At 37.5% G+C, this 16,832-nt stretch overlaps 1 protein-coding gene across 6 annotated transcripts in view; it reads left to right on the top strand.

Moving 5' to 3' along the window:
- The window catches only part of HERC4 (HECT and RLD domain containing E3 ubiquitin protein ligase 4), a 159,303-nt gene that overhangs the window by 44,981 nt on the left and 97,490 nt on the right, over window positions 1-16,832 (top strand). For all 6 annotated transcript variants that reach the window (XM_058436290.1, XM_032138389.2, XM_032138404.2 and 3 more), the window contains 2 exons: window positions 4,370-4,500; window positions 15,681-15,841. In XM_058436290.1, coding sequence (XP_058292273.1) covers window positions 4,370-4,500; window positions 15,681-15,841 — 292 coding nt within the window. The remainder of the gene's footprint in view (window positions 1-4,369; window positions 4,501-15,680; window positions 15,842-16,832) is intronic.

Genomic DNA, 16,832 nt, shown 5'->3' with positions numbered 1-16,832 from the left:
AGTTCGAGACCATCCTGGCCAACGTGGTGAAACTCTGTCTCTACTAAAAATACAAAAAATTAGCCGGACGTGGTGGCAGGTGCCTGTAATCCCAGGTACTCGGGAGGCTGAGGCAGGAGAATCGCTTGAACGTGGGAGGCAGAGGTTGCAGTGAGCTGAGACCGTGCCACTGTACTCCAGCCTGATCAACAGCGAGACTCTGTCTCAAAAAAAAAGCAAAGTTTTATATATATATACATAAAAATTATATATAAATTATATAAATAAAAATATATATAATATATAAAAAATTATATAAATATTAGTCCTTAAAAATTGAAAACTAACAAATTAGTGGCACAGCTACACCAGAAATAATTGTTTTAGGTGATTTTAAAATACAGCATTTTGCTGTATATCACTGAGGGGAAATACACTAAGAATAAACTGAATCCACAAAGAAATCTTAAATTGCATTCTTTTTCTTTTTTCTATTTTTTTTTTTTTTTTTTTTTTTTTTTTTTGAGACAGAGCCTTGCTCTGTCACCCAGTCTGGAGTACAGTGGTGCAATCTCGGCCCACTGTAATGTCCACCTCTTGGGTTCAAGTGATTCTCCTGCCTCAGCCTCCTGAGTACCTGGGACTACAGGCGTGTGTCACCACGCCCGGCCAATTTTCTGTATTTTTAGTAGAGATGGGGTTTCACCATTTTGGCCAGGCTGGTCTCGAACTCCTGACCTCAAGAAATCCATCCGCCTTGGCCTCCCAAAATGCTAGGATTATAGGCGTGAGCCACTGCGCCTGGCCCTTAAACTGCATTCTGTAACTTTTTTTTTTTCTGAGTTGGGGTCTCACTCTTGCTCAAGTTGGAGTGCAGTGGTACAGTCATAGTGCACTGAAGCTATGACCAAATTCTTGGGCTTAAGCAGTCCTCCCACCTCAGTCTCCTGAGTAGCTGGAGCTATGGGCACCACTGTGCCCGGCTAATTTTTTTGTTTTTTATTTTTCGTAGAGATGGTGTCTTGCTTTATTACCTAGGCTGGTCTGGTACTCCTGGTTTTAAGCAAGCCTCCCACCTCAGCCCCTCAAAATGCTGGGATTACAAGTGTGCATTCTGTAGTCTTACTGTTAGAAGTAAATTTGCTATTATCTTTTTTCCAATATATTACATATAAATAGGAGAAAGCAAAGAAGTAGTTATTTTACTGTATTATAAACTATGATTTTCAGCTTAATAGAAAAGAGATAGGTATAAAACTATAGGAATTAAGTTAAAACCTTGTGATCTTTACTTTGAATCGCAAATGTTAGTATGAACTCATTTATTTTTCTCCAAGAATATGCTTTTTGTTTTGTTTTTGTTTTTGTTTTGCCATAACTACTGAAAGGTCCTAGAAGTAATGAACCATGTATAATCTGGACACGATGATAATCCCTTGATTGTTGTAGATTCTCCACTAAAAGGAACCAGGGTTTCTTAGAGAAGAGTCCGATCCCTTGGGCGTTTTGTGTTACAAAAAAGCAAAGATTACTACAGTCCTGTCAGAAGAACAACTTGAAGGAGCTTTCACTGGATATCGAGAAGAAATAATGACTGCAAAAAATGGAAAACATCAGATCTATAAAAAATCCATGCATTTTTGTAGTGATCTTCTCTTCCCGCAAATCAATATAAGCAAAACTTATTGCTTACCTTTGGAAGTTGCTAGGACAACACTCATTTTTTTTTAACTGGTCAATAATGGGAAAGAATCAAGTATTCTGCCTTTCATTTGCAAATTGTATTTTAGGTAATTTAATAGTTAATGAGTTAAGTTATTTATAGAAGAATTCCAGCTCATAACTCTAGGAAAAATAATAAAACTAGAAAAATCACCATTTTACACTCCCTGATGAAATAATGGATCTAGGCAAACCTAATGGGGATGTATCAGCCTGACACACTTTGACTTATTTTTATTATATATATATATATATATATATAAAATAAAAAATAAAAAAATAGGTTTTTAAAATATATATATATATATATAAAACTATATATTAAATAAGGGGTTATCAGGCTGACACACTTTGACTTATAAAAATATATAATATATAATAAAAATTTATGTTTCATATATATATAATTTTTTTCTTTTTGAGATGGAGTCTCACTGTGTTGCCCAGGCTGGAGTGCAGTGGTGTGATCTTGGCTCACTACAGGCTTCCGTCTCCTGGGTTCAAGTGATTCTCCTACCTCAGCCTCCCGAGTAGCTGGGATTACAGGCACACACCACTATGCCCGGCTAATTTTTGTATTTTTAGTAGAGACAAAGTGTCAGCATGTTGGCCAGGATGGTCTCGATCTCCTGATCTCAAATGATCCGCCCACCTCAGCCTCCCAGAGTGCTGGGATTATAGGTGTGAAACACCGTGCCCCACCCGACTTACTTATTTTTAACTTCACTAACAAAGCAGACATATGCTTTGTGACATGATGCAATAAAATAATCAAGAAGATTTAAACATGGCCTAGTTATTAGATGATATTAAGAAATTAATATTGATTTTGTGAATGTGATATAGTGTGGTGGTTATATACTTTTATCGGTTAGAGATATATGCTGTTGAAGATATACATTTGTGGGTGAAATGATTTGATGACCACAATTTGCTTTAAAGTACTCAAGTTCTTTTTGTTTTGTTTGAAAATACCCCCAAAAGGGAAAAGGAGACACCAGTGAAACAAAATAACCAACATTTTGCCAGTTATTGAAACTGAGTGATGGTTATATGGTGATTTACTATGTTTTCTCTTTACCTTGTGTATTTGCTTGAAATTTTCTATGATAAAAAAAGAAAAATGAATGTTCTCATATAACAGTATGTAGTAACGCTATTAAATGATGAAAGCAGGATATAAAGTTGCATATATAGCTACAGTTATGAAGAAAAGCAGCTGAACTGAAGAATACTAATTGTGATTGTGTTATCACAGATTTTTTCCAATACAGAACTTCTAATTTAGTTATATGTTATATGTTTTTTTGTTTGTTTGTTTAGTGACAGAGTCTCACTTTGTCGCCCAGGTTGGAGTGCAGTGGCATGATCTCGGCCCATGGCAAGCTGTGCCTCCTGGGTTCAAGCAATTCTGCCTCAGCGTCCAAAGTAGATGGAACTACAGGCACCCACCACCATGCCTAACTAATTTTTTTTTTTTTTTTTTTTTTTGAGACGGAGTCTTTTTCTGTTGCCCAGGCTGGAGTGCAGTGGCGTGATCTCGGCTCACTGCAACCTCTGCCTCCCTGCAACCTCTGCCTCCCAGGTTCAAGCATTTCTCCTGCCTCAGCCTCCCAAGTAGCTGGGACTCCAGGTCTGTGCCGCTATGCCTGGCTATTTTTTTGCATTTTTAGTAGCGAGGGGGTTTCACCTTTTTAGCCAGGATAGTCTCGATCTCCTGACCTCGTGATCCACCTGCCTTGGCTTCCCAAAGTGCTGGGATTACAGGCGTGAGCCACCGCGTCTGGCCCTAATTTTTGTATTTTCAGTAGAGACAGAGTTTCGCCATGTTGGCCAGGCTAGTCTCAAACTCTTGACCTCAAGTGATCCACCTGCTTCAGTTATATGTTTTTATAAGGAGATTTTTAAAGACATCTGTATATTATAGTAACTGTATGCTAAAAATTTCTATAAGGCCACTCACGGTGGCTCATGCCTGTAATTCCAGCACTTCGGGAGGCCAAGGCAAGAGGATTGCTTGAGCCCAGGAGTTCGAGACCAGCCTGGGCAATACAGGAAAACCCCATCTCTACAAAAAAGTAAAAAATTAGCTGGATGTGGTGGTGCATGCCTGCACTCCCAGCTACTTAGGAGGCTGAGGTGGGAGGATCACCTGAGCCCAGGAGGTCGCGGCTGCAGTGAGCCGTGATCATGCCACGGCACTCAAGCCTGGGTGATAGAGCAAGATCCTGTCTGAAAAAATAATTAAGTAAATAAAAATTGCTCTATTTATGCACTCTGGTTACATGTACTCTTTTTGCAGCGCATTTATGTAAGGCAGTAACTACCTTGAAAAGTGAAGATGATGCCATTTTTAGGTTTTGTGAAATTTTATATAGGTATGTGGAATTCAGCAAGACAGTATAATGATAATGAAAGGCAATGCAAATAAATAATTATTTGTATCTCTTCAGTGTCTAAATATTTTATAATGGTGAAAACATCATTACCTGGAATTCTCGTAGTTTTATATTTTACTTCGAAAGAGCCATCTGTCTGTCTGTTAAATTGTGAAGACAGTTCTTAGAAGAGAAAAAACTGAGTTTATATTAAAGATTTGGACTTATTTTTCTGGAGGTTATTTATTTTATCATGCCTTCTAATGATAAGGGGTTTTGTCTTTTTTTAGGAAGGTGGAGTGTTTACTTTTGGAGCTGGAGGGTATGGTCAGTTGGGCCATAATTCTACCAGTCATGAAATAAACCCAAGGAAAGTTTTTGAACTTATGGGAAGCATTGTCACTCAGATTGCTTGTGGACGGTAAGGTGTTATATAAAAGAGCATTTTGGTCTCTAAACTGCAGTTGTTTAGGGATTGCTTATTGAATTGTTTCAGAGATCCTAATAATCTGAGGAAACACGTTCTCCCCCCAAATACCTATTTTGCCACTGAGGAGTCATAGTAACAGGAGAAACATCTTTCTTACTGTTATTTTATTTATCTTTACTTGAACAGATTTAGCTGAGGCAAGATATTAATAGTGTATATGTTATGTATTTATTGTAGTTGATATCACACTTGAAAGCCTTCTTTCTTTCTCTTTTCCACCTTTTTTCTTTTCTCTTCTCTTCTCTTCTCTTCTCTTCTCTTCTCTTCTCTTCTCTTCTCTTCTCTTCTTCTCTTCTCTTCTCTTTTCTTTTCTTTTCTTTTCGGAGTGATAGAGTCTTGCTCTGTCACCCAGGCTGGAGTGCCACAATTATGGCTTATTGCAGCCTCAATCTCCTGGGCTCAAGTGATCCCCTTGCCTCAGGCTTTTGAGTAGCTGGGACTACAGGCATGTACTACCATGCCCAGCTAGTTTTATTTTTTTAATTTTTAGTAGCAACACGGTCTCATTATGTTGCCCAGGCTTACCTTTTTTCCTTAAAGGGTGAAGAGATCGACCAGTTAATTAAGACAGAATTAATGTGACGAAAGTTTGATTGGTATAAACCAATAATCTCCTAATTCTCCTTATTCTGAGTTCTTGGGAATAAACAGAGGAGTCTTTGACAATGAGCTTCATCTGTTGATTCTTAGGTCTTGGGAATAAATAGAAGTCTTTGAGTTGAGCTTCATCTTTGGGGGAATTAAATTGAGCAGACTCCCAAGTAGCAAAATGTACCTTTTTTGACCACTTAATTTAATTTTGATCACCTTGCTTAATGTTTTCCTACCTTGTATGTATAGCTATACAATAGTTTAGTTTTATCAACTATTAGCTTCAAATGCATGTAATCACACTGTGAGTATTCTTTGATGATTCTTTTTTTCCTCTTAACATCAGACTTTTATGATTTTTATGTAGTTATGGTTCTCCATCATTAGGCCTCATTAATGTTTTTTATTCAATTCTCTGCCTCACCTCTCGGATACTGGACTACAGGCCCCCACCACCCCGGCTAATTTTGTATTTTATAGAGACGGGGTTTCACCATGTGATCCACCCGCCTCGGCCTCCCAAAGTGCTGGGATTACAAGCGTGAGCCACCGCGCCCAGCCGCTTTGCACTTTTATTATATGGTATATGTTAACCTTCATATACATCCAGAATGGAATTACTGGGTTATAGAGGACACTTAATTTGAATTTTGTAGGTTAAACCATATTTCCCATGTGGTTTTACCAGTTTATATTCCCATTAGCAGTGTGTGAGAATTCCTGATGCTCTTGTACTTGTCACCAGTTAGTATTGTCAGACTTTTTGCTAATTTCTTGGATATTTATTGTTACTTCATAATTTGAATATACATTTCCATGACTTACTTGAGTACCTTTTCATATGTTTATTGGCCACTTACATTTCCTCAGGATATAAAAATTGATTCATAGTAGTTATTTATATAGTGTAGATACAAGTTCATAATGTTTCTCAGTACAGGGATAGAAGTTCTTTATTGGGCATATGTTTTACAGATGTCTTTCCATGTTTTGCCTTATCTTGTCATTTTCATTCTGTTGTCTTTTGATGAACAGAAGTTTTAGATATTAATGTAGATGAATTTATTAATATTTACTTAATAGTGCCATTTATTTCCTAAGAAATATTTTCCTACCTGAAAGCATAAAAGTAATCATCTCTGTTATCTTCAAAAATATAGTGTTGCCTTTTACGTGGAGGTCTGTAAGTTATCTGAAGTTGATTTGTTTTGTGGAGGACAGTATAATATTCAAGTAAGGAATCAGCTCTTTAAAAATATAGTCAATTACCCTAGCACCATTAAAAGTTTTAGTGGGAAATATATACAACAAAATTTACCGTCTTAACTATTTTTAAGTATACAGTCCATGGTATTAAGTACATTAATATTGTTGTGAAACCATCATCACCATTCATCTCTAGAATTCTTTTTATCTTGCAAAACTGAAGCTCTATACCCATTAAACAATAACTCCCTATTCTCCATACCCTCTTGTGGCAACCACCATTCTACTTTCTGTCTCTATGAATTTAACTCCTGTGGGTATCTCATATAGGCAGAATCTTACAGTGTTTGTCTTTTGGTGACTGACTTACTTCACTCAGCATAGTGTCATCCAGATTCACCCATGTTGTAGCATTTCCTTCTACATATGTCAGAATTTCCTCCCTTTAAAAGGCTGAACAGCATTCCATTGTGTGTATATGCTGATTTTGCTTATGCATTCATCTTGATGGACACTTGGGCTACTTTTGTGTTTTAGCTTATTGTGAATATTGTTGCTATGAACATGAATATAAAAACATCCCTTCAGGACCCCACTTTCAGTTCTTTTGGGCATATACCCAGAAGTGGAATTGGTGGTTCATATGGCAATTCTGTTTTTAATTTATTTGTAGGAACTGCCATACTGTTTCTCATAGTAACTGCCCTATTATATATTTCCACCAAAAGTGTACAGGGTTTCAGTTTCTCTACATCCTCACCAACACTGTTATTTTCTCGTTTTGCCTTTTTCTTTTTTTGTTGTTTTTATAATACCTGTTTTAATACGTTGTAACATGTTATCTCCTGTTGTTTTGATTTGCATTTTCCCAATGATTAGTGAGCTGAGCATATTTTTATATACTTGTTGACCATTTGTACATCTTTAGGGGAAATGTCAATTAAAGTGTTTTTCCCATTTTTGAATCTGGCTGTTTTGTTGTTTTTGAGTTTTCAGAGTTCTCTATATATTCTAGATATTAATCCCTTATCAGATATTTGCAGATATTTTGTTTCATTCTGTGGGTTGTATTCTATAGATAGTGTCTTTTGATGCATGAAGCTTTAAAATTTTATAAAGTCCAGTTTGTTTATTTTTTCTTTTGTTGGCTGTGCATTTGGTGTCATATCTAAGAAATCATTGCCAAATCCAATGTCATGAAGCATTTCCCTGTTTGCTTCTTAAAGTTTTATAGTTTTACCTTTTACATTTAGGTCTTTGATCTATTTGAATTTTATTTATTTATTTATTTATTTATTTAGAGACGGAGTTTTGCTCTTGTTGCTCAGGCTGGAATGCAATGGCATGATCTTGGCTCACTGCAACCTCCGCCTCCCGGGACCAAGCGATTCTCTTGCCTCAGTCTCCCAAGTGGCTGGGATTACAGGCATGCGCCACCTCGCCCAACTAATTTTGTATTTTTGGTAGAGACGGGGTTTCTCCATGCTGGTCAGGCTGGTCTTGAACTCCCGACCTCAGGTGATCCGCCCGCCTCGGCCTCCCAAAGTGTTGGGATTACAGGTGTGAGCCACCACACCTGGACGAGTCTGTACATTCTTTTTGGTAGCATTGACATCTTAACAATTTGTCTTCCAGTCCATGACCATGCTGTGTCTTTCCATTTATTTGTCTCTAATTTCTTTGAGCAGTATTTTTTAGTTTTATTTTATAAATCTTTTGCCTTCTTGTTAATTCCTAAGTATTTTATTCTTTATGATAGGTTTTAAATAAAATTTTATTTCCTTCCAAATTATTCATTGTTAATGTAAAGAAATTCAGCTAATTTTTGTGTGTAGATTTTGTATCCTCCTGCTTTGCAAAGTTTATTAGTTTTAACAATTTTTGTGTGGAATCTTTAGTGTGTTCTACATGTATGATCATATCATCTGCATACAGAGATTTTTTTTCTTTCCAATTTGAATGAATGCCTTTTATTTATTTATTTGAGATGGAGTTTTGCTCTTGTTGCCTAGGCTGGAGTGCAGTGGCGCAATCTCGGCTCACCGCAACCTCTGCCTCCTGGGTTTAGGTGATTCTCCTGCCTCAGCCTCCTGAGTAGCTGGGATTACAGGCATGTGCCACCACACCCAACTAATTTTGTATTTTTAGTAGAGACGGGGTTTCTCCATGTTGGTCAGGCTGGTCTTGAATTCCTGACCTCTGGTGATTTGCCCACCTCGGCCTCCCAAAGTGCTGGGATTACAGGCATGTGCTGCTGCACGCAGCCTTTTATTTCTTATTCTTGCAAAATTGCTCTGGCTAGAATTTCCAAGATTATGTTGAATAGAAGTGGTGAAAGCAGGCATCCTTATTCCTGGTCTTACAGGAAAAGCAAGTGCTTTTTCTGCATCAATTCAGATGATTATGTGTGTCTTTTCCCCCTTCAATCTGTTAATTTGATATATTACATTGATTACATATATTAATTTTCATATGTTGAACCATCTTTGCATTCCAGGAATAACGCCCACTTGGTTGTAGTCATAGTATGTAACCCTTTTAGTGTGCTGCTGAATTCAGTTTTTAAGTATTTTATTGAGAATCCTTTGTGTATGACAACCTGCTCCTCTCATGCTGCTTTCAAGATTCTTTGTCTTTCAGCATTTTGATTGAACTGTGTGTCTTTGGGCTCTGAGTTTATCCTGCGTAGAATTCATTGGGGCTTATGGATGTTTAAATTCATGTCTTTCACCATATTTGGGAAGTTTTTGGCTATTACTTCTTCAAATAATCTCTCTCTTGCTCTATTCTTCTGAGAATTCTACAGTGCTTATGTTGGTCTGCTTAATGGTATCCTGTGGTTCCCCTAGCACTTTTTTTAAGATTTTCTGTTCCACAGACTCAATAATTTCAACTGTCCTATCTTAACATTTGCTGATTTTTCTTCTGCTTGCTGAAATCTGCCTTCAAATCTCTCTAGTGTATTTTTTATTTCGGGTATTGTACTTTCCAACTCCAGAATTTATTTTTATTTTTTCTTTTTGATTGATATTTCCATTTTGTTCATACATTTTTTTTTTCTTTTTACACATCTTACTCTAGTTCCTTGAGCATCTTTAGGATGTTTGATTTAGTCTTTGTCTTTTAGGTCTGCCATTTGACCTTTCTCAGGGGTAGTTTCTATTGTTGGCTTATATTTTCTTTGAATGGGCCACCCTTTCCTACTGCTTTGTATGCCTTGTGATGTCTTTTGAAAACTGGACATTTAACTCTAATAATATGGTAACTGGAAATCAGATTCTCCCCCTTTGCCAGAGTTTGCTGATTTTTGGTTTTTGATTATTGTAGGTTTTCTCTGCGTCAGGAGTCACCCTGAGGTATAAAAATGAGGTCTTTGCAGATCTTTTCTTAGCCTATACCTTTCCCTGCTAATGCACAGTGACTTTCTAAATTCACCCATAAATGTGGTTTTTTTAAATGTTCTAGACCTTAAATGCCTGGCTCCCCAAAGAAACAAAGAAAAAAATGAAAGGTGGGGGTGAAAGGAGAGTGGAGGAAAAAAAGAGAAAGGCATCAGCCCTTTGAATTCCTTGGAAGTCTCTTTAGCCAGAATGGGAGAGTATACAACAGTGATTGCCTGCCTTTCTGCACCTTGGTGATCAGAAGCACCAATCAGTGATCAGGACACCAGTTCCTAAAAGGGACAAAGTCATTATTGCCCACCCTGGCTTCTGCAAGTTGCATACAGGCTACTCCTGGAAGCTGTTCATGGCTGCCTTACACAGGAGTAAGGAGTGGGTAACTGCTACCATGCTATGATCTGAAATTGAAATTAACCAGAATTTGCCATCCAACTCTTCTCTTGGAAATAACAAACCGTGCATAGACTCCAGAGTTGCAGAATGGTTCTGTCAGACAGATTCTGTCAGTGTAATTGTTGTCCAGGTGGGAAACAGATTCTCGGTGCTTTTTATTCCACAGTTTTCCAAGAATCCCCCTGTCTAGCTCCATTTTTGAAAATTTGTCACCCTCCTACTGTATGGTGTCACTGTTGCCATAAGTTGTTATATGTACATGGATCTCTTTCTATGATCTCTAATTTTTCAATCTATATGCCTGCCCCTGTGCTGCTTAAACACTATATAGACACCATAATAACTTCTATTTGGGGTAAAGTGACTCCTTGTTATTCTTCTGTTCTTTAAGAATGCTTTGGCTGGACCAGGCATGGTGGCTCACACCTGTAATCCCAGCACTTTGGAAGGCTGAGGCGGGTGGATCACCTGAGGTCGGGAGTTCGAGACCAGCCTGACCAATGTGGTGAAACCCTGTCTCTACTAAAAATACAAAATTAGTCGGGCATGGTGGCACATGCCTGTAATCACAGCTACTCGGGAGGCTGAGGCAGGAGAATCGTTTGAACCTGGGAGGCGGAGATTGCAGTGAGCTGATATCGTGCCATTGCACTCCAGCCTGGGCAACAAGAGTGAAACTCCACCTCAAAAAAAAAAAAAAAAAAAAAAGAATGCTTTGGTTGATGATGACCTTTATTACTTTCATATACATTTTAGCATAGGTCTGTGAAGTTCTCTCAAAAAAAAAAAAAAGCCTTGTGGGATTTTGATTGGTAGTGCATTGAATCTCTAGGTTAATTTGGGGAAAAGTTATCTTTATAATATTAACTTTTCTAATAATCAACTTCCAAACTTCTTTAATGTCTTACAATAAAATGTTTTAAAATTTTCATCATAGAGGTCATGTATGTCTTTTTGTAGTTCCGTTCCTAGGTGCGTCCTTAATGGTATTATATTTTTATTTCCACTTTCTGAGGAATCACTGGCATGTAGAAATAGTTGATATTTACATATTGATTTTAAATACAACCACCTTGCTAACTCTTATTAATAACTTACTCATGTACATAGTCATACCATCTGTGAGTCAATTCAGTTTTGTTTTGTTATCTATTATTTATACTTAACGTGTTTATATAATTGTTTTAATGTGCTGATTAGGACACCATTATAATGTTTACTGTAACATAATGTTTCCTTTCTGTGGGAAAACCTTCAGTATTTCACAGTTAAGTATCATGTTTGCTGTTAAGATTTTTGTAGATAACCTCTATCAGACTAAGTAATTTCCCTTTAATTCCTAATTTTTTTTTATTGTGAATGGATGTTGTTTTTAATGTTGTTTTTTTCTGTATCTATTGAAATGATTTATGATTTTTTTTCCTTTAATCTGTTAACATGGCATATTGATGGATTTTTCATTTTCTAGTTAACAGCTTTGTTTTCCTGGAATAACTTCAGTTTGGTCAAGTATTATCCTTTTTGTTTAGTGCTGGGTTTGATTTGTGAATATTCTGTTGACTATTATTTATATTTCTGTTTATCAGTGAACTTGATCTATAATTTTTTTCTTATTATTCTTTTCACCAGGTTTTATTATGAAGGTTTTCTAGTCTGATAAAATAACAGTGAGGAATGTACCTTTGTTTTCTAATTTTTGGAAATAGAACAGCTTGAAATGTTGGCACAACTCGCCATTAAAACCATTTGTACCTGGCATTTTATTTTTTGGAATTTAAAAAACATTCTTCAATTTCTTTAGTGGCTATGAGATAGCTTTTATTATTTCTTGAGTCAGTTATGTGAATGTTAATTTTTTTCTAACAATTTTTTTCGTTTTGCCTAATTTTAAACTTATTGACATAGGCTGGGCGTGGTGGCTCATGCCTGTAATCCCAGCACATGGGGAGGCTGAGGCAGACTGATCACCTGAGGTCAGGGGTTCATGACCAGCCTGGCCAACAGGGCAAAAAAACCCCATCTCTACTAAAAATACAAAGATTAGCTAGGCATGGTGGCGTGCACCTGTAATCCCAGCTTCTGGGGAGGCTGATGAGACAGGAGAATCGCTTGATCCCAGGAGGCAGAGGTTGCAGTGAGCTGAGATTGCACCACTGCACTCCAGCCTGGGCAACAGAGCGAAGACTCTGTCTCAAAAAAATAAATAAATAAATAAGTTTATTTACATAAAATTTATAATGTTTGTATTGGTCTCTTGTGCACAAACAACATGTCAGTGTCATATAATAGTAAATGTTTCTTTCTTTCTCTGTGGTTCAGTAAAGCCAGGCCTTTGGCTATCTGGAGTAGCTTTTATTTAGGCTAGAGATTGACTGGGGCAGTTCTGTTTCAGGCTGCCTCTTCACTGGGGTGACTTTGCTCAGGCTGTGTTTCAGCTAGGGTGGCTTTGTTACATATCTCGTTCTTGGGACTATACCAGAAGAGCAGTGGGCTGCCTCTGGGTATTCTTCTGATGGAGACAAATATACAAGAAGGGAAACTCAACTGTACATTCCATTTCAATCCTTCTGCTTGCATCACATTCACTGAAATCTCATTGACCAAAAGCAAACTATATGGCCAAACCTAAAGTTAAGGTATGGGGAATATAATATACAGCCCAACCACCATCAGGCTGTGATGGGAATATGCATGCTTAATACTACAGGGTGGTGAATTTAAATTATTTTGGGTGACATACTTTATTAGTCCTTTGTGAAATATCACAAATGATTTAATGTTATCCAGTTTTGTAATTCTTAGTAGCCAAAATGTACATGATTTGAATAGTTATTCCTAGCTGTGTAATACATGATTTGAATAGTTATTCTCAGCTCTGTAAACCAGTTCTTTTCAGCAGTTTTATTCATGTAACTGTTGGATCTGGGGTAAAATTTTGACTATTGAGTGAGGTCTAAGGATTTAACCTAAACAGGAAATATAAGTAGGTATCTGGTATTTTGATCAGTTTGACTTCCAAGTAGTCAGTACTATAAGACATCTTATTGGGCCAGGTGCAGTGGCTCAAGCCTGTAATCCCAGCACTTTGGGAGGCCAAGGCGGGCAGATCACGAGGTCAAGAGATCGAGACCATCCTGACCAACATGGTGAAACCCCGTCTCTACTAAAAATACAAAAATTAGCTGGGCATGGTGGTGCGTGCCTGTAGTCCCAGCCACTTGGGAGGCTGAGGCAGGAGACTCGCTTGAACCCGGGAGGCGGAGGTTGCAGTGAGCCAAGATCACGCCACTGCACTCCAGCCTGGCAACAGAGCGAGACTCCATCTCAAAAATAAATAAATAATAAAATTTTTAAAAAAGAAATATGTATTATTTCCTTATTCAATAATTGTCAGAAACCTCCTTAACAAGGCAGTCAAGATTACCAAAATGTCAGTCAATCAGTAGACGATGCAAAAGAAAAAGGTTTACATTCTAGTAGTATAATAAAGTGCTTTCGAGCTCTTACATCAAATCTAGAGCTTAAGGTAGTTCTGTTCATGCAGTGGCTCTGAACGCCACTTTATGCTATAATCACACACACATATATACATATATTTTTGAGACTGAGTCTTGCTCTGTTGCTCAGGCTGGAGTGCGGTGGCAGAATCTTGGCTCACTGCAACCTCTGCCTCCCAGGTTCAAGTGATCCTCCTGCCTCAGCCTCCTGAGTAGCTGGGACTACAGGCGCACGCCACCGTGCCCAGCTAATTTTTGTATTTTTAGTAGAGACAGGGTTTTGCCATGTTTGCCACGCTGGTCTCGAACTCCTGACCTCAAGTGATCCACCTGCCTCGGTCTCCCAAAGTGCTGGGATTATAGGCGTGAGCCACCACGCCTGGCCAAAATACATGTTTTTACCTAGATTCACCCCAAGATGATTCAAATATGCAGCCAGGGTTAAGAACCAGTGCTTTATTAGGCCAGTGTGAGGAGGAGTTTTAATAAAATAGTATTGCAGTAATTTTCAAACTGTTAATACATTCCTTTGAGTTGGCTGCTTCCTGAGGAAGGGTCGTAATCTGGCAGACTAGCTAACTTGAAAACTCTTGAATCAAAACCCCTTTAAAATAGCATATGTGAGTTTGCCAGGATGTAAAGAGAACTCCACCTGGCAAAAACAAAAGAAATTTGAAAACCAAAGTTGTTAGTTTGAATTGACTTTGGAGCTACCCTGAAAGAATTTGCCAATCTGGGTAATGTATTAGTTAGCTTATATCGCTAAACAGAATGACTCCAAAACCTAGTGACCTAAAATAATTATTTAGCTAATAGTTCTTTGTTTCAGTAATTTTGGCCGGGCTTAACTGGGCTGCTCTCATCTTAGCTGACTTAGATGATCAGTTGATGATCTGGTTAGGAGCTGGGAGTCTAGGATGGCCTCAGTTGGGACAATTTGTCTGTTCCAGATTGTAGATCATCCTTTAGCTGCTAACCTTGGTTTATTCTTATGATGGTAGAGCAGAATTGCTAAAGATAGTTAGGGAAAGAGTGTATAAAGCCACTTGTGGGTCATAGGCTCGGAACTGAGACACTGTTGTTTCTGCTGGCCAAAGCAAGCTATAGATTAGGACTTGGATTTAAGACATGGAGAAAGAGATTTCCAGTCTTGCTAGGAACAACTGTAACAGTCATATTGCATAAGATATTGGTATGGGTAGAGGGATAATTTCAGCCACTTTATAAACAATATGCCACAAATGGCAAAGAGGTTTAGGGCAAGAGACGAGATCTAAGACCTGATAGAAACAAGGGTGAGACCTGGAGATGCCATGTCCCCTCAGTAAAACCATCTCATGGATAGGGTACGCAATGAAATACTTCCCTGCTTGCCTAAGGAGACTTATTCTGAGGAGTTGGATAGGTTTACTGAGAGTGGATTGGTGGGTCATCCTTAGCTTCAGATCTGTGGTTTCTTAGGTTTGCTTTCACTATAGTACCTCCAGAGGAGTTTTGGTGCATACATACAGAGATTACTTTCCTCAGAAGAAAGGAAATGTTGTTTCTGTCATGCGTAAGTGTATATAACAATCTTCTGATTGGTACTAGATTACTTCCCATTTCTTAGCCTAAAACTTCTCGGTGATACCCAAATGGAGGACTTTCATAGACCACAGTTCTGGACTAGAACTTGACAAGGGGAGTAGTGGGGACTTCCTTGAACAACATAGTTAGATGCTACTCTGGTGCTGAATCATTTATTGTAAGGTATTTCAGTATAGACCCAGGCCGTTTAAAATTTAAACATTAGTGGAAATTTTCTGGACCATGCTCGTGCAGCCTGTCTATGTGATGCAGAATTCATTCTATAGATTAAGGCTGTTAATGAATATTTGTACAGAAGCTTTGGAACTACAATTGGTTTTATTAATTTATTTTTTTGAAAAGAAAAATTACCTCTTTTGATATTTTCTCTGCTTTTGTCATTGTAAATTGTTGGAAGGTAACATTAAGTCTGAGGTTTTCTATCATTTTACTCTAGGCAGCACACTTCTGCTTTTGTTCCTTCATCAGGACGAATTTACTCTTTTGGGCTTGGTGGTAATGGGCAGCTGGGAACCGGTTCAACAAGCAACAGGAAAAGTCCCTTTACTGTAAAAGGAAATTGGTACCCTTATAATGGGCAATGTCTACCAGATATTGGTAAGTTCTGTCATATTAAAGCTTTCCTTCATATATTAAAGTTCTTGTTAAAATGTTGCTCTTAAATCATGAAGATTTCTGCGAAAGAATTCCAAGATATATTGTTAAGTGAAAACAGCAAAATATAGAACAATGTATATGGTTGTTTGATTTGCTTATATTTACTTGTAAATGCATAAGGAAATTCTGGATAAGTAAAAGTTACTTACAGAGAGTGGGTCATATGGGAACTAGGAGATGGCTAGATACCAGTGGGAGGGAGGTTTTTTGTTTTCTATTTTAAATTGTAAAATATGCACAACATAAAATTTACAGACTTAACCATTTTTTAAGTAGCATTAAGTATATTCACGTTATTATGTAACCAATCTTCAGAACTCTTTTCATCTTGAGGAAACTAAAACTCTATATTCATTAAACAGCAACTCTTCATTCCCTCCTCTTCTTAGTGCCTGGCAACTGCTATTCTACTTTATGTCTCTATGGATTTGATTTAACACTAGGCTAGGTACCTCAAAGAAGTGGAATCATATAGTAGTGTTTCTTTTTGTGACTCACTTATTTCACTAAGCATAACGTCCTCAAGGTTCATCTGTGTTGTAGCACGTTAGAATTTCCTTCCTTTTTAAGCTATATAATTCAGGCATACCTTGGAGATATTGTGGGCCCAGTTCCAGACCACTGCAATGAAGCAAATATTGCAATAAAGCAAATATCGTAATAAAGCAAATCACAAAATTTTCGGTATCCTAGTGCATATAAAAGTTATATTTATACTATATTGTAGTCTATAAGTGTGCAATAATGACATTATGTCTTAAAAGACTGTATACGTTAGTTTAAAAATATACTTTATTGCTTAATAATGCTGACACAGAGATGAGCACATGCTGTTGAAAAAATGGTGCTGATAGACTTGTTCTATGCAGGGTTGCCCCAAACCTTCAATTTGTAAAAATCACAGTATCTGAGAAGCACAGTAAAGCAAAGC

Source organism: Hylobates moloch, unplaced genomic scaffold, assembly GCF_009828535.3.
Source record: "Hylobates moloch isolate HMO894 unplaced genomic scaffold, HMol_V3 SCAFFOLD_3, whole genome shotgun sequence".
NCBI lineage: Eukaryota > Metazoa > Chordata > Mammalia > Primates > Hylobatidae > Hylobates > Hylobates moloch.
The sequence above is the reverse complement of the archived record's forward strand: the minus strand, read 5'-3'. Positions and strand labels throughout refer to the sequence as shown.